This window comes from Phyllobates terribilis, unplaced genomic scaffold (assembly GCF_046119375.1).
Source record: "Phyllobates terribilis strain yellow unplaced genomic scaffold, ASM4611937v1 Scaffold_1__5_contigs__length_1240528914, whole genome shotgun sequence".
Lineage (NCBI taxonomy): Eukaryota > Metazoa > Chordata > Amphibia > Anura > Dendrobatidae > Phyllobates > Phyllobates terribilis.
Genome location: NW_027362761.1, coordinates 1,033,346,714 through 1,033,365,111, shown reverse-complemented (window position 1 = coordinate 1,033,365,111; position 18,398 = coordinate 1,033,346,714). Strand labels below are relative to the sequence as shown.

Genomic DNA, 18,398 nt, shown 5'->3' with positions numbered 1-18,398 from the left:
ACACTGTGTTCCAAATTATTATGCAAAAAGTGTTTAGGAGTGATAAGGGAAGAATTTGTTTGTTTGTCAGTTAAACTCATTGATGGTGATGTGTGTCAGGGCTCTTTATATCACTGTAAGCAATTGCAGACACCTGTGCTAATTAGTTTGGCAGGTGTGTTCAATGAAAGGCAAGACTACTTAAGAAGGCTGTCTCACATTATTAAGCAGCCTACATTTTCTGCCAAAATGGGAAAGAAAAAGGATGTGTCGGCTGCTGAGAAGCAACAAATTGTGGAGTGTTTAGGTCAAGGCATGACTACAATCAACATTGTGCGATGATCAGGATGAAGTGTCTTGGCAATCAAGAAGTATGTAGCTGATTCACAGTACACACGTGTGCGTGCTGATAAGGGCAAATTGAGGACTCTTTCCTACAGGCAATTACGTCAGGTTGAAAGAGCAGCGGCAAAAAAGCCTTGTCATAGCAGCAGACAAGTTTTTGAAGCTGCTTGTGCCTCCAACGTCCCCCGAACAACAAGATGCAGGGTCCTTCAGAGGTTTGCAGCTGTGCATACGCCATCCTGTCGACCTCCTCTATCCACTTCACACAAGCAGAAACGGCTCCAGTGGGCCAAACATTACATGAAGACTGATTTCAAAACTGTTTTGTTCACGGATGAGTGCCGTGCAGCGCTCGATGGTCCAGATGAATGGAGTGGAGGATGGCTGGTTGATGGACACCCCACGCAAACACGGCTACAGCGCCAACAAGGAGGAGGTGGAGTAATGTTTTGGGCTGGAATCATGGGGAGAGAGATTGTCGGCCCCTTTAGGATCCCTGAAGGCGCTAAAGATGAACTCCATAATGTATGTGGATTTTCTCAAACAGCACTTCCTGCCATGGTTCAAGAAGAAGAACCGTGTATTTCACAGCAAGATCATTTTTTTGCATGATAATGCACCATCTCATGCTGCACATAAAACATCTGCATCTCTGGCTGATATGGGCATAAAAGGGGACAAACTTATGGTGTGACCCCCATGCTCCCCTGACCTCTACCCCATTCAGAACCTCTGGAGCATCATCAAAAGGAGTGTCTATGATGGCGGGAGGCAGTTCACATCTAAGCAACAGCTCTGGGAGGGTATTCTGTCCTCATGCAAAACAATTGAAGCAGAAACCATCCAAAACCTGACAAATTCAATGGACGAGAGAGTTCAGAAGCTCCTTTCGAACAAGGGGTCCTATGTGAAAATGTAACATCACCTAGAATAAAGTTTTGAGTTGAAAACTGTTTGATTTCAGTTTCTAATAACCTGCTAATGCTTATAATTTCAAAAATGACAATTTTTTTGGTCTTTATTAAAATGAAAAGGTTGATCGAAAAGTTTGGGGGATCTAAGAGTGTGGCAACCCAGTAGTCATGATTACTTCGAATTCTGACAATATGAGGGTCATGTTGCAGGTAGTGCAGCAAGAAGGCACTTATGTGTCTTGCGCATCTCGGAGCCCCAAAATTATTTTCCGGGCTAGATGCAGCTAAAAATTATTATTAATTTTAAATCTGGTGGAGCTTAGTATAGATGGCCTAATAGAATCAGTGCTGCACACTGCTACAAAGCCCAAATTATTTTCCAGCCAAGATACAGATAAACATGATTAGTAATTTTAAATCTGGTGGAGCTTATTATAGATGGCCTAATAGAATCAGTGCTGCACACTGCTACAAAGCCCAAATTATTTTCCAGCCAAGATACAGATAAACATGATTAGTAATTTGAAAGCTTAAAACGGTTGGTAGGGTGATTTTAACCAATCATCAAGCTTTTACTCTCCCCAGGATGACACAGGGGTAGAAAAGTCGTTTCGGATCCATGGTTTGTTCATCTTTATGAACGTGAGTCTGTCTACATTATCAGTGGAGAGCCGCGTGCGCTTATCTGTCAGCACACCACCAGCAGCGCTGAACACACGTTCAGACAGAACGCTGGCTGCGGGGCATGACAAGATCTCCAAGGCGTAAGTGGCTAGTTCCGGCCATTTATCCAGATTGGATGCCCAAAAAGAGCAAGGGTCCAGTGACACAGTCATGGCTTCAATGTTTACTTGGAGATACTCCTGTACCATCGTCTCTAGGCGTTGACTATGTGTCAGACTTCTTGTCTCCTGTGGCCTTGCAAAGGATGGGCTAAAAAAGTGGTGAAATGATTCCGCAAAATTGATGTTACCAGCAGATACTGTGGTTCTGTTACGGTTTGAGTGCTGAACACTTGACGGTCCCACGGTTGGCAAGTTGGAACTGTGAGATTCACTACGTGCGCCACTGGTGTTTTGTGGAAAAGCACATGTAAGATTCTGCAACAGTCTCTGCTGATACTCCTGCATGCGTGCATCCCTTTCTATGGCAGGAATAATTTCGGCAAATTTACTTTTGTACCGGGGATCTAACAGTGTGGAACCCAGTAGTCAGGATTATTTCTAATTCTCACAATTCGAGGGTCATGTTGCAGGTAGTGCAGCAAGAAGGCACTCATGTGTGTTGCGCATCCAGGAGCACCAAGTCCCTGTTGTGTTGGTGGCGAGGTAACAATCATGCTTCCTTCCTCTGTCCTCTCCCCCCAACCTCGCACAACAGAAATGTGATCAAGGTCTCCCTCATCTGATGAGTCTTCCATCAGTTCGTCCTCCACTTCTTCCTGGGCTCCTGCACCTTCCTCACTAGTTTGGCTGCTACCATGCGCCCTGGTAAAACCATCTCCCCCACCCTCACATGCCTGCCGCCTTGGTGCTGCCGACCGTCTGGACCTTGCAGATGTTAGCCCTTCCGCATACAACTCCTCCTCCTCTACTTCCTCCACCTCCTCTTGTGCCACCACCTGACTCCGAATTCTGTTTAACATGTGCTCCAGCATGTAAATCACCGGAATAGTCATGCTGATAATGGCATCGTCAGCACTAAACATCTTCGTCGCCATTTCAAAACTGTGCAGAAGGGTGCATAGGTCCCTGATCTGAGACCACTCCTCCAGCGTGATTTGCCCCACCTCTGGATCTCGTTGGCCCAGGCTATACGTCAGAACGTATTGCACCAGGGCTTGTCGGTGCTGCCACAGTCGCTGCAACATGTGCAGAGTTGAATTCCACCGGGTAGGCACATCGCATTTTAGCCGGTGAAGTGGCAGGCCCAACGACTTCTGTAGAGATGTAAGTCGCTGAGCTGCGGGATGCGAACGGCGGAAGTGAGCACACAGCGACCGTGCCCTCTGCAGAAGGCCATCTAGTCTGGGATAGTGGGCTAAAAATTGCTGGACAACCAGGTTCAACACGTGAGCCATACAAGGCACGTGTGTGACATTGCCCCGGCGAAGGTCCGCACCCAGGTTTGCAGCATTGTCGCACACGGCCTTCCCTGGTTTCAGGTCCAGTGGAGACAACCATTCATGAAATTGGTTCTCCAGAGCTGACCACAACTCCTCAGCTTTGTGACTCACATTTCCCAGACATTTCAAAGTAAAAACCGCCTGATGACGTTGAGCCCTACTGCCAGCATAGTAAGGAGGTGTGCAGGATCCCTTCTGCGCAGTTAGAAAGCTTGTGGCATGACCAGACAGGCTTTGGGTGCAGGTGGAAGACCGAGAGGAGGTTGAGGAGGCAGAAGCAGTGGAGGAACTTTGACATAAAGAGGATTGACGCACAACTCGTGGGGACGGCAAGACTTGGACAGCAGCCCCTTGTCCTGCTGTCACCATAGTTACCCAGTGCCCAGTCAGCGACATGTAACGCCCCTGTCCATGCCTACTCGTCCAAGTGTCTGTGGTGAAATGCACCCTGTCACACACAGAGTTTCTCAAAGAAGCGGTGATGTTGTGTGCGACATGCTGATGGAGCGCAGGCACACCTCTCTTTGAGAAATAGTGCCGACTGGGCATCTGGTACTGGGGCACTGCGACGGACATAAGGTCTCGAAAATCCTCTGTGTCCACCAGGCGGAAAGGCAGCATTTCTGTAGCCAAGAGCTTGCAGATGGTGAAATTCAACCTCTTAGCTTTCTCATGGCTAGGAGGAAATGGTCTTTTACTTGTCCACATCTGAGGGACCGAGGGCTGGCTATTGTGCTTAGACGGGGTTGATAAGGGTGTCCCCGGCAAACTGCCGGTCTGTGAGGAAGATGCAGGCGGACATGTTAGGTTGCCTTGATCCAAAAGTGGTGCTATCGATGTCGGACAGCGCTCAACACCAGCTGGTGTTACCACCTTCAAAGAAAATGATGACCTGCCAATCACGCTGGCTGTTGCGGGTAAAGAGGTGGCAGGTCTGCGCCCCAAAACAGGTGTGACTGCTGTCCCCCCAGTCACAGAGGATGAAGAGGCCGCGGATGCACAAGATATGGCAGACGGTGGTTGGCCCGGCCGGCTAGGCCGCATTGTAGCACACTGAGCTTCCCACTGCAACTTATGCTTCATGTCCATGTGCCGGTTCATGCATGAAGTACTCAAACTATGTATTTTTTGGCCTCTACTTAGCTTTTGCTGACAAATGTTACACGAGTTGGGTCATCTTTATCGATCTGAAAAAATGCCCAGGCTATGCAAGGCTTAGCACCCATGCGACCTGAAGAGCCACCACGACTTGTGGTGAGAGGCAGAGTTGTGTTTGAGGATGCAGTTTTTGACGTGCTTCCAGTACTACGTCTCTGTCCAGGAAGGCGCAACCTGACCTCGTCGTCACTAGCATCTTCCTCCACCTCCTCTGCTGACCTCATCTCTTGGCTGACTGTGGGTTGACAGTAAGTGGGATCTCCAACCTCATCATCATCACCCTGTGCGTTATCACACCCGTCGTCCTCAGAGCCAACCTGTTCCTGCCCTGACAAAAAACTAAAGTTGTCGCTCCAATCAGGTATTTGAGTCTCATCATCGTCTTCCTCATTGTCTCCACCAACAGGAGTTACAGTTTGGGAATGAGGGTCTACATTATGGTCAAAACCTTCTGCGTCTGGTCCTGGATCCGACTCATAAAGATTCTGGGCATCAGTGCAGATCATTTCCTCGTCTGGATTCACAGAAGCGCTGGAGTCGACCTCTGATTCCCAGGCTATAGTATGAGTAAACAGCTCTGCAGACTCAACCATCTGTTCTACCTCATACTCAGACGGGCAGCTGAAGATTTGGGAGCTGTGAGGAAGCAAGTGCAATTGGGGTGACACCTTTGAGGACTGGAGTATTTGTGATGTTGAAGTTGATGTGGAGGAGAGCCCACTTAAAGGAGCACTTGATATCCGTTGAAGCACCTGCTGTTTTTGTGCCTCATCTGGAATTTGTAGCGATTGGCGTGGCCGTAAGAAAGGGATCTTATCACATTGTCCGCTAAAAGAAGTAGACATTTTAGTTTGGCTGGAAGATGGTCTTTCTTCTGCAGATGTTACTGTTGCTTTAACACCTACCCCACGGACACAACCTTTTTTCCCCTTCCCAACATGCCTATTCCCCTTTCCACCAGCAGCAGGCCTTTTTCCACTCATTTTGGTGGTTAACTAATTCACAACTCTGGAGTTGTTTGCACAAAAAAACAATGGATGGTAACCGAGCAGAGCTGAGTGGCCAAACTGTGGTATTAGGCCAAAACTATTGGCTGGGTTAGATGCAGAAAAAAATTATTTTGAATTTGCAACCTGATGGAGGTCAGTATAGATGGATTAATAGAACAAGACCCACACACAGCTAGAAGCCCAATATTTTTTCAGAGGTAGATGCAGGAAAAAAATATATTCAGTTTGCAACCTGATGGAGGTCAGTATAGATGGACTAATACAACAAGTCCCACACACAGCTAGAAGCCCAAATATTTTTTCAGAGGTACTGTAGATGCAGATAAAAATTAGTTTTAATTTGCAACCTGATGGAGGTCAGTATAGATGGACTAATAGAGAAAGTCCGACACACTACTAGAAGGCCAAATATTTTTTCAGAGGTAGATGCAGAAAAAAATATATTCAGTTTGCAACCTGATGGAGGTCAGTATAGATGGACTAATAGAGAAAGTCCGACACACTACTAGAAGGCCAAATATTTATTCAGAGCTAGATGCAGAAAAAAATTATATTCAGTTTGCAACCTGATGGAGGTCAGTATAGATGGATTAATAGAACAAGACCCACACACAGCTAGAAGCCCAATATTTTTTCAGAGGTAGATGCAGAAAAAAATATATTCAGTTTGCAACCTGATGGAGGTCAGTATAGATGGACTAATACAACAAGTCCCACACACAGCTAGAAGCCCAATATTTTTTCAGAGGTAGATGCAGAAAAAAATATATTCAGTTTGCAACCTGATGGAGGTCAGTATAGATGGACTAATACAACAAGTCCCACACACAGCTAGAAGCCCAAATATTTTTTCAGAGGTACTGTAGATGCAGATAAAAATTAGTTTTAATTTGCAACCTGATGGAGGTCAGTATAGATGGACTAATAGAGAAAGTCCGACACACTACTAGAAGGCCAAATATTTATTCAGAGCTAGATGCAGAAAAAAATTATATTCAGTTTGCAACCTGATGGAGGTCAGTATAGATGGATTAATAGAACAAGACCCACACACAGCTAGAAGCCCAATATTTTTTCAGAGGTAGATGCAGAAAAAAATATATTCAGTTTGCAACCTGATGGAGGTCAGTATAGATGGACTAATACAACAAGTCCCACACACAGCTAGAAGCCCAATATTTTTTCAGAGGTAGATGCAGAAAAAAATATATTCAGTTTGCAACCTGATGGAGGTCAGTATAGATGGACTAATACAACAAGTCCCACACACAGCTAGAAGCCCAAATATTTTTTCAGAGGTACTGTAGATGCAGATAAAAATTAGTTTTAATTTGCAACCTGATGGAGGTCAGTATAGATCGACTAATAGAGAAAGTCCGACACACTACTAGAAGGCCAAATATTTTTTCAGAGCTAGATGCAGAAAAAAATTATATTCAGTTTGCAACCTGATGGAGGTCAGTATAGATGGACTAATAGAGAAAGTCCGACACACTACTAGAAGGCCAAATATTTTTTCAGAGCTAGATGCAGAAAAAAATTATATTCAGTTTGCAACCTGATGGAGGTCAGTATAGATGGATTAATAGAACAAGACCCACACACAGCTAGAAGCCCAATATTTTTTCAGAGGTAGATGCAGAAAAAAATATATTCAGTTTGCAACCTGATGGAGGTCAGTATAGATGGACTAATACAACAAGTCCCACACACAGCTAGAAGCCCAAATATTTTTTCAGAGGTACTGTAGATGCAGATAAAAATTAGTTTTAATTTGCAACCTGATGGAGGTCAGTATAGATGGACTAATAGAGAAAGTCCGACACACTACTAGAAGGCCAAATATTTTTTCAGAGCTAGATGCAGAAAAAAATATATTCAGTTTGCAACCTGATGGAGGTCAGTATAGATGGACTAAAACAACAAGTCCCACACACAGCTAGAAGCCCAATATTTTTTCAGAGGTAGATGCAGAAAAAAATATATTCAGTTTGCAACCTGATGGAGGTCAGTATAGATGGACTAATACAACAAGTCCCACACACAGCTAGAAGCCCAAATATTTTTTCAGAGGTACTGTAGATGCAGATAAAAATTAGTTTTAATTTGCAACCTGATGGAGGTCAGTATAGATGGACTAATAGAATGATGCTATGCCCAAAAGATTTTACTTCACTAGGTGCAGTAAAAAAATTGGTATTCTATACACAGGTGGTATATCTTGCAACACAGATAGGCTACTCCACTGACTAACACACTCTGCAATAGGCCAAAAAGGATTAGCTTTGCTAGATTCAGCCAAATCCTGTGAAAAAAACTTGCACAGCACTGGCACAGACCTGCCTGGCAAAAACTGATAGGAACTGATGTAACCTAGTCCTGAAAAGGACTCCAATTACAATTAGTCTTTACTCCCACAACCTATCTATTTAAGAGCACAGACCTCCCTGATAAAAGTCGTAGGAAATGCTGTAACCTAGTCCTTAAAAGGACTGCAATCACAACTATTCCCTACTCCCAAGCTATCTGTATATTTGTGCGAAAATTGGCTTGAAATTAACAAGGTATAGCGCACACAGCAACAGCGGTGCCGTCTAACACGCAGCTGCAGCAGTGAGAAAATGGTGGCGACGGGGAAAATGGCTTGGTCTTATAGGGCAAGGACATGTGACATACACTGCCAATGACACATGCCCTTGCTTGTGTGAAAAAAAGCACTTCGCTCCGTGTGTGCGCTGCTGATAGGCTGACAGATTGCACCTCCCCACTGCAAATGCGGGAAAGAGAAAAAAAAATGGAGATCTTCATTGTTCCTGCAGAGATCCATCCCCTGCCCCTCCCCCCACCCCGCTGTACACTCAAACTGTGTATTAACATTAATTTTCATCATTACTGAGAAAAAATCCAGTTATGATTTTGGTGCACGAACAGTTATCGAACATAACCTCGAACAGCCGAATTTTTCTCAAATTGTTCGTGTTCGCCGAACGGCTCGAACACCGCCCAAAACAGCTCGAATTTGAGATTGGCGAACAGTTCGAGTAGAACAACGCTCATCTCTACCGAGCAGAGCTGAGTGGCCAAACTGTGGTATTAGGCCAAAACTATTGGCTGGGTTAGATGCAGAAAAAAATTATATTCGATTTGCAACCTGATGGAGGTCAGTATAGATGGACTAATAGAACAAGTCCCACACACAGCTAGAAGCCCAAATATTTTTTCAGAGGTAGATGCAGAAAAAAAATATATTCAGTTTGCAACCTGATGGAGGTCAGTATAGATGGACTAATAGAGAAAGTCCCACACACTGCTAGAAGGCCAAATATTTTTTCAGAGCTAGATGCAGATAAAAATTATTTTTAATTTGCAACCTGATGGAGGTCAGTATAGATGGACTAATAGAGAAAGTCCCACACACTGCTAGAAGGCCAAATATTTTTTCAGAGGTAGATGCAGAAAAAAATTATATTCAGTTTGCAACCTGATGGAAGTCTGTATAGATGGATTAATAGAACAAGTCCCACACACAGCTAGAAGCCCAATATTTTTTCAGAGGTAGATACAGAAAAAAAATATATTCAGTTTGCAGCCTGATGGAGGTCAGTATAGATGGACTAATAGAGAAAGTCCCACACACTGCTAGAAGGCCAAATATTTTTTCAGAGCTAGATGCAGACAAAAAATTATTTTTAATTTGCAACCTGATGGAGGTCAGTATAGATGGACTAATAGAGAAAGTCCCACACACTGCTAGAAGGCCAATTATTTTTTCAGAGCTAGATGCAGATAAAATTTATATTCAGTTTGCAACCTGATGGAGGTCAGTATAGATGGACTAATAGAACAAGTCCCACACACAGCTAGAAGCCCAAATATTTTTTCAGAGGTAGATGCAGATAAAAATTATTTTTAATTTGCAACCTGATGGAGGTCAGTATAGATGGACTAATAGAGAAAGTCCCACACACTGCTAGAAGGCCAAATATTTTTTCAGAGCTAGATGCAGATAAAAATTATTTTTAATTTGCAACCTGATGGAGGTCAGTATAGATGGACTAATGGAGAAAGTCCCACACACTGCTAGAAGGCCAAATATTTTTTCAGAGCTAGATGCAGAAAAAAATTATATTCAGTTTGCAACCTGATGGAGGTCTGTATAGATGGATTAATAGAACAAGTCCCACACACAGCTAGAAGCCCAAATATTTTTTCAGAGGTAGATGCAGATAAAAATTATTTTTAATTTGCAACCTGATGGAGGTCAGTATAGATGGACTAATAGAGAAAGTCCCACACACTGCTAGAAGGCCAAATATTTTTTCAGAGCTAGATGCAGAAAAAAATTATATTCAGTTTGCAACCTGATGGAGGTCAGTATAGATGGACTAATAGAACAAGTCCCACACACTGCTAGAAGCCCAAATATTTTTTCAGAGCTAGATGCAGAAAAAAATTATATTCAATTTGCATCCTGATGGAGGTCAGTATAGATGGACTAATAGAATGATGCTATGCCCAAAAGATTTTACTTCACTAGGTGCAGTTAAAAAATTGGTATTCTATACACAGGTGGTATATCTTGCAACACAGATAGGCTACTCCACTGACTAACACACTCTGCAATAGGCCAAAAAGGATTAGCTTTGCTAGATTCAGCCAAATGCTGTGAAAAAAACTTGCACAGCACTGGCACAGACCTGCCTGATAAAAGTGATAGGAACTGATGTAACCTAGTCCTGAAAAGGACTGCAATTACAATTAGTCTTTACTCCCACAATCTATCTATTTAAGAGCACAGACCTGCCTGATAAGTCGTAGGAAATGCTGTAACCTAGTCCTTAAAAGGACTGCAATCACAACTATTCCCTACTCCCAAGCTATCTGTAGATTTGTGCGAAAATTGGCTTGAAATTAACAAGGTATAGCGCACACAGCAACAGCGGTGCCGTCTAACACGCAGCTGCAGCAGTGAGAAAATGGTGGCGACGGGGAAAATGGCTTGGTCTTATAGGGCAAGGACATGTGACATACACTGCCAATGACACATGCTCTTGCTTGTGTGAAAAACAGCAGTTCGCTCCGTGTGTGCGCTGCTGATAGGCTGACAGACTGCACCTCCCCACTGCAAATGCGGGAAAGAGAAAAAAAATTGGAGATCTTCATTATTCCTGCAGAGATCCATCCCCTGCCCCTCCCCCCACCCCGCTGTACACTCAAACTGCGTATTAACATTAATTTTCATCATTACTGAGAAAAAATCCAGTTATGATTTTGGTGCCCGAACAGTTATCGAACATAACCTCGAACAGCCGAATTTTTCTCAAATCGTTCGTGTTCGCCGAACGGCTCGAACACCGCCCAAAACAGCTCGAATTTGAGATTGGCGAACAGTTCGAGTAGAACAACGCTCATTTCTACTCATGAGCTTCAAGAGGTAGTCACCTGAAATGGTTTTCACTTCACAGGTGTGCCCTGTCAGGTTTAATAAGTGGGATTTCTTGTCTTATAAATGGGGTTGAGACCATCAGTTGTGTTGTGCAGAAGTCTGGTGGATACACAGCTGATAGTCCTACTGAATAGACTGTTAGAATTTGTATTATGGCAAGAAAAAAGCAGCTAAGTAAAGAAAAACGAATGGCCATCATTTCTTTAAGAAATGAAAGTCAGTCAGTGCGAAAAATTGGGAAAACTTTGAAAGTGTCACCAAGTGCTGTTGCAAAAACCATCAAGCGCTACAAAGAAACTGGCTCACATGAGGACCGCCCCAGGAAAGGAAGACCAAGAGTCACCTCTGCTTCTGAGGATAAGTTTATCCGAGTCACCAGCCTCAGAAATCGCAGGTTAACAGCAGCTCAGATTAGAGACCAGGTCAATGCCACACAGAGTTCTAGCAGCAGACACATCTCTTCAACAACTGTTAAGAGGAGACTTTGTGCAGCAGGCCATCATGGTAAAATAGCTGCTAGGAAACCACTGCTAAGGACAGGCAACAAGCAGAAGAGACTTGTTTGGGATAAAGAACACAAGGAATGGACATTAGACCAGTGAAAATCTGTGCTTTGGTCTGATGAGTCCAAATTTGAGATCTTTGGTTCCAACCACCGTGTCTTTGTGCGACGCAGAAAAGGTGAACGGATGGACTCTTACATGCCTGGTTCCCACCGTGAAGCATGGAGGAGGAGGTGTGATGATGTGGGGGTGCTTTGCTGGTGACACTGTTGGGGATTTATTCAAAATTGAAGGCATACTGAACCAGCATGGCTGCTACAGCATCTTGCAGCGGCATGCTATTCCATCCGGTTTGCGTTTAGTTGGACCATCATTTATTTTTCAACAGGACAATGACCCCAAACACACCTCCAGGCTGTGTAAGGACTATTTGACCAAGCAGGAGAGTGATGGGGTGCTATGCCAGATGACCTGGCCTCCAAAGTCACCAGACTTGAACCCAATCGAGATGGTTTGGGGTGAGCTGGACCACAGAGTGAAGGCAAAAGGGCCAACAAGTGCTAAGCATCTCTGGGAACTCCTTCAAGATTGTTGGAAGACCATTTCCGGTGACTACCTCTTGAAGCTCATCAAGAGAATACCAAGAGTGTGCAAAGCAGTCATCAAAGCAAAACGTGGCTACTTTGAAGAACCTAGAATATAAGACATATTTTCAGTTGTTTCACACTTTTTTGTCAAGTATATAATTCTACATGTGTTAATTCATAGTTTTGATGCCTTCAATGTGAATGTACAATTTTCATAGTCATGAAAATACAAAAAAAAATTAAATGAGAAGGTGTGTCCAAAGTTTTGGTCTGTACTGTATTTAGATTTTTTTTGTGAGAAGGTCTGAGACCAGTACCCATTGGAATTTGATAAACAGAACAGAGCCCAAAAATTATTCTGTCATTTTATTGAATTGTAATTTAACAGCACGAGCACTGACATTTAGAGATGTCTTCAAGTATTCTGTCCTTTAAAATTGAAAATACAAGACTACTTGTAATTTAATAGTATACTATAAATTGTGTATTGGATGTGTTAAAGAAAAATCAAAAGTTGCTTATTAACAAAAATACATTCAACTTCTAAATGACTAAATATGTTAAATTGTTATGTAATATGTTATATTATTTGCTTTATAAAAGATACTCATATGACAAGTTCAACCTTAAGGCTCATTTAGACAGACTGATAATTGTGAACGAGTGTTACAAGGAATGCTCGTTTCTCAATTATCAATCTGTCTAACCAGACGCGCAATCAGCCGAAGAACAGGCAAAATGCTTGTTCTTCTGGTGAAAGGATTTTTGACATCTTGTGTATACAGGAGATTTGCTGCCAATAAAATGATGTCCTATGTGCACAGAATAAACATATTAACAATCATTTTTCGTGCATAGACCGTTTATTGATCAGTCGAAACAGGCCACTAAACAACCACCAACTGACTTACATGTAGCCAATCGGTGGTAGTTTAATGGCCGTGGTTGACCCTTATAACCATACCCTTATTCAGACCTGTATATTTCATTCAGAATAATGCTACAAAACTAGACAAAACACTTATCATACAAACAGCTCCATGATCAAAGAAGCATTCTTATTACTATGAATTGAAAAAGATGATTGAATTTACTTGGTTTTCGTCACAAGTATCTTAATGCCTTTGTATTCAGGACAGTATAGGTAATTGTTTTTAGGTTTAAAAACTCATGACTCAAGCACAAATCAACTAAGTCATAGATTTTTTTGCAAATTACAACATTTACAGAGCTGATGCTAACTTTAAAATTATTCTAATTATGGGATGGACAGCCACTCATTCTACATTTCTATAAAAGCCAAGTTTTTTTTAATAATTTATTTAAGATGTTATGGTTAAGTTGTTAGATAATGGATTTGATTTTTCAGGAAGCCCCGTATGTAATGTTTAAGAAAAATGCAGACCAGTTTGAGGGAAATGATCGATATGAAGGATACTGTGTTGATTTGGCAACTGAAATTGCCAGACACTGTGGATTTAAGTACAAACTTACAATAGTTGGAGATGGAAAATATGGCGCAAGAGATGCTGAAACAAAAATTTGGAATGGAATGGTCGGTGAATTAGTTTATGGGGTAAGTGCTAATAAATACGTATTCATTTTTTTCTTTGTTAAGAAAATAGTTCATAGTTCAAATATAGTGTTCAAAGCTAAAAACATAAAATGATGTACTACATAGACATAGTGACACTCTTATATAATGTACAGTATTATACGGGGTGATTCACTAGCTACTTTACCCGGAAAAAGTACTGTAACTTGTGTGCTGTAGAAGACCATACTATATATTGGACCCAATTAATGATGGCTGTATAGGATTAAGATGTGCTTAATTCATTAAGAGACGCATGCCACTAGATGTATTAGGCGCATGATATCAGTGGCGCGCTCCTCCGTGCCTCTTGCCATAAATGTTGCTCCATTTGTGGACTGGAGTCAATTTCTTGTATGTTACGCCGCTATATTTTGAAGAATTTGTTGGGTAGGGTTCACCATGACCCGTCTTACCCATGCGTTGCCGACTTTGGCAGAGTTCGGCGGGTCTAGCGTGAAAATGCCAAAAGTCTTAAATTATTTTGCTACTTTTCAAAATGTTTTACTCCAGAAAACTGGCAAAAATACTTTGATGAATCAGGGCCATTAGGTATACAAATTCAAGTTGCCAGACTCCATTAAAATGTTATGTTTAAAAAAGCATCAATATACTTTTTTGAATGGATACCAACTGTATACATTTGGCTGACAAAGGTTCTAGGCTATGTTCAGACACTGTTGTTTAAAGCGTTCAAAAACAATGAGTTTTTCAAGCGAAAACACTTTCAAGAAGCTCTCCTGTTTGGTAAAATGTACATCTTCATGAAGAAAACTTTTACAGCTTTTTTGACGTGATGTGCGAAATCTGAAGCAGATTCTAGGAGGAATCCTCCTTAAAGTAGCGATATATACAACTTCACCAGAAGGTTTTCACAACCAGAAGACAAAAAAAAAGTTACCAAAAATTTAACATATGAGCAACAGAGTGGATTAACACTGAAATTAATAGAGAGTATTTTAAGCAGTTTTTATTGATTTTTCAGGCATTTTTTGAGTGGATTTACAAAAAACACTCCTCAAAAATTTCTATGTGAACATATCGTTATAAGGCTTACATTTTTCATGATAATAAAGGGATTGATTCCAATAATATATATTATAATTTTTTTTTATTGTAGCTCCCTTATATAATAATTAGAGATGGGCGGATTGATTTGCAGGACTCTAGTCCATCAGTCAAGTAAGAAGACTCTGGCCACTGGATGTGAATCTTGAGAATATCCTACCTTACTGGATCCCTGATGCAGTTTTTGATTAGCTGGCCTGAGGCGACGTCATTATTGTGGCTTTATGCACAGAAGATGTTGTGCCAGTCATGGATACTCAAAAGCCGTGCCGATGTTCCTGGAAAGTAGCAGTTTCACGAGCCTGCCGTCCAGTGACCAAAGACTTATGAGCTGGCCAATTGACCGGAGTGCTGAAATTCGAACTGCCGATCTCTAATAATAATCTTTATATCTTGCGCAACTTCACGACATGAGTTACAGTTTTGTGTATATTGTTATGTATGTCAGTACTCTTGCCCTTTTCGTTTGATTATTAATAGTTCCCAAACCATTATAATACTTGTATGACCCATTAACTGGCAACATTGCTGTCATTTTTGTGGGAAGTTACCGTATTTTTCGGACTATAAGACGCACTGGACCATAAGACGCACCCCAAACTTTGGGGTGTAAAATAGGAAAAAAAAAAATTTTTATAAGATGGAGTCCGTCTTATAGTCTGATTAGGTATCTTACTTGGGGGGTGGTGGAGCAGGATCGCAGGTCCCTCCGTTCCCTGCCTCAGGAACCCGGCGGCAGCAGAAGAGGTGAGATTCCAGTGTCTGGTTGGAGCCTGTGGACTGGGGCCTGGCCTGGCCTGTGGACTGGGGCCTGTCCTGGGGCTTGTGGATGGGCCTGGGGCCTGGCCTGGCCTGTGGACTGGGGCCTGGCCTGGCCTGTGCACTGGGGCCTGGCCTGTGGCCTGTGGACTGGGGCCTGGCCTGTGGATTGGGGCCTGGCCTGGCCTGGCGCTTGTGGACTGGGGCCTGGACCTGTGGACTGGGGCCAGTACCTCTGCTGGTGTCTGGCGGTGAGGCAGAGGAGCCGGGGCCTCTGCCGGGCTGTGAGCGGCGTCGGGCAGTGAGGCAGAGGAACTGGGGCCTCTGCCGGGCTGTGAGAGGTTTCCGGCGATGCGGCAGAGCAGCGTGTGCGGTTTCCGGCGTCCTGAGGCTGTGATCTGCAGGAAAATGGCCGCCGGAGCTCCGGGTCGGCGCATGCCCCGGCTCCGGCGGCTATTTTCCCGTGGATTACGGCCTCGGAAAGATGGCTGCGGCCACCGGAAGCCGCACATGCTGCTCTGCCGCACCGCCGGACACTGCTCACAGCCCGGCAGAGGCCCCGGCTCCTCTGCCTCACCGCCGGACGCCACTCACAGCCCGGCAGAGGCCCCGGCTCCTCTGCCTCACCGCCGGACACCAGCAGAGGTAAAGGCCCCGGCTCCAGCCGCATCTTACCTCTGCTGCCGCCAGAGGACCCTGCGATCCCTGCTCGACCACCACCGGTAAAGTACCTTTCGGACCATAAGACGCACCCCCACTTTCCTTCCAAATTTTGGAGAAAAAAAGTGCGTCTTATGGTCCGAAAAATACGATAACATGTATAACTTTGATAGCACACTCTGCATCTTTCGTCGCACTTTTTAAACTATGCCCACTGTTGTAACCCAATTTTGAAAACAAATTGTGCGGCCATTGGGCATCACTGTGGACAGATTTTTAGATTCACTACTCTGAACTTATCTCTCATTTATTTATTACTAATAAGCTAATCTTTCTCTTTTTGTTTTGCAGAAAGCTGATATTGCAATTGCTCCATTAACTATAACACTGGTGAGAGAAGAAGTGATTGACTTCTCGAAACCATTTATGAGTTTGGGAATATCAATTATGATCAAGAAGCCTCAGAAGTCAAAACCAGGAGTGTTTTCTTTTCTTGATCCTTTAGCCTATGAGATCTGGATGTGCATAGTGTTTGCTTATATTGGGGTCAGTGTAGTTTTATTCCTGGTGAGCAGATTTAGCCCATATGAATGGCATACTGAGGAATTTGAAGATGGAAGAGAAACGCAAAGTAACGAATCATCCAATGAGTTTGGGATATTTAATAGTCTATGGTTTTCCCTTGGTGCCTTTATGCAGCAAGGATGCGATATTTCGCCAAGGTTGGTTACTCATCTCTTTCTACTTTGTGCATTTTTGGGCTGACGTGGATGCCATGGTGAATATATTCACAGCAATGGAGAGGAAATTTTCATAATGGAGGTTCAGCTCAAGGTCATAATGTAATTTTTTTTTTCATAGGTAAAAATTAGTTTAGACAGTAAAAGCATTGTCTAAGTGAAGTTATATACACCATGTATAAACTACAGAAATGCACAAGGTTTCAATACTTTCATGCCTTCTTGGAGGGGTACCGTGTTTTTGCTGCATTCCCATTTCACAGTTTCAGGTCCTTGTGGCCACAATGAGCTGTGATGGGAAAAGGGTAATGGGCTGTTACAGGATTGATACACCTGACTAATCTGGATTTATGTTTGAAGATAAATGAGCAATTGACTGCCTAAGAGAGTATAAACATATGTTTCACATTCACATTAGTGAATTCTGTTTCATGAAATGCATTTTTTTTATATTGAAGAATTAGAGGTAGATATTTCTTGAAATAGATATAAGTCCTTAATATAATTTTAAATATTACAATAGCCTCAAACAAGCTGTCCCTCTTCATACCATGAACTTAGAACATAAATGTAAGAAATACGCCCAAAAATATAGCAAGCATTACAGTGACCAACAACAGTTCTCATACTGAAAACATATGAGTACAGGCTTATTATTGTCATCTACAGCTTGTGCTCCTAACATTATTGACTCGTAGGGTGCAATATTGACTATCTTTTATAAATTAATCAGAGCATGATCCCAATAAATTATTGAGGAATTCTGCCTTGTCATATAGCTATGTCAGGAACATTACTTAGTCGAACGTCCAGATCCCATGCACCATTGATAGATTCTGTGCTTGCCCAGTAGGGTCTCCCACTAAACCCAGAGCAGTAGAATATCCAAAGATCCTGAGGTACCAGAGGGTAATCCTTAAAAAATATGATCTCTATTCTATAATATAAAAAGCACAACGAGAGGACATGGCAATGCTTTGTCAATATGTGGCCGAAACGTTGTATTTTTAGACTTGAGAAAGGCCAGATATGGCCAAAATGTTGCCTTTTCCTCTCGTTTTTTAATATTATGGAATAAAGATTAGATTTTTTAAGGATTACCCTCTGGTGCTATGGGATATTTGGTATGTCAGAAACATTGGTGGAGCTCTAACCTTTACCAAATTCTAATACTTTAGAGAGCTCAGAACTTAAAGAGGTTTGTCCACTATTTAGATTTTGATGAACTCTACTTAGGAAACTCCACCAATATCAAAATGGCGGGCGTAAGAAATACAATACTCCCAACTATCAACTGTTTTCAGCCCTGGCAGTGACTGGATGATAATAGTGGATGGAGACAGAATAACACAACTCCGTTCACAGTGTGTAGTGGCTGCTCTCAGGTGCTGGAGATCAGCTCCTAATGAAATGAATGATTATATAAAAGTTTGGAATCTCAGGAGAGCAATATGGCACACTCTTCCTGGATATCAAATGTAGTGTGTGCCGATGAAGGCTAGCAATGTGT

General features: G+C 42.7%; 1 protein-coding gene across 5 annotated transcripts in view; it reads left to right on the top strand.

Moving 5' to 3' along the window:
• Nucleotides 1-18,398, top strand: part of GRIA2 (glutamate ionotropic receptor AMPA type subunit 2) — a 268,701-nt gene that overhangs the window by 191,356 nt on the left and 58,947 nt on the right. For all 5 annotated transcript variants that reach the window (XR_012247807.1, XM_073644879.1, XM_073644888.1 and 2 more), the window contains exons 10-11: nt 13,437-13,643; nt 16,500-16,870. Coding sequence is in view for 4 of the 5 variants with exons in the window: in XM_073644879.1 (XP_073500980.1) it covers nt 13,437-13,643; nt 16,500-16,870 (578 nt within the window). In the remaining variant the exon portion in view is untranslated. The remainder of the gene's footprint in view (nt 1-13,436; nt 13,644-16,499; nt 16,871-18,398) is intronic.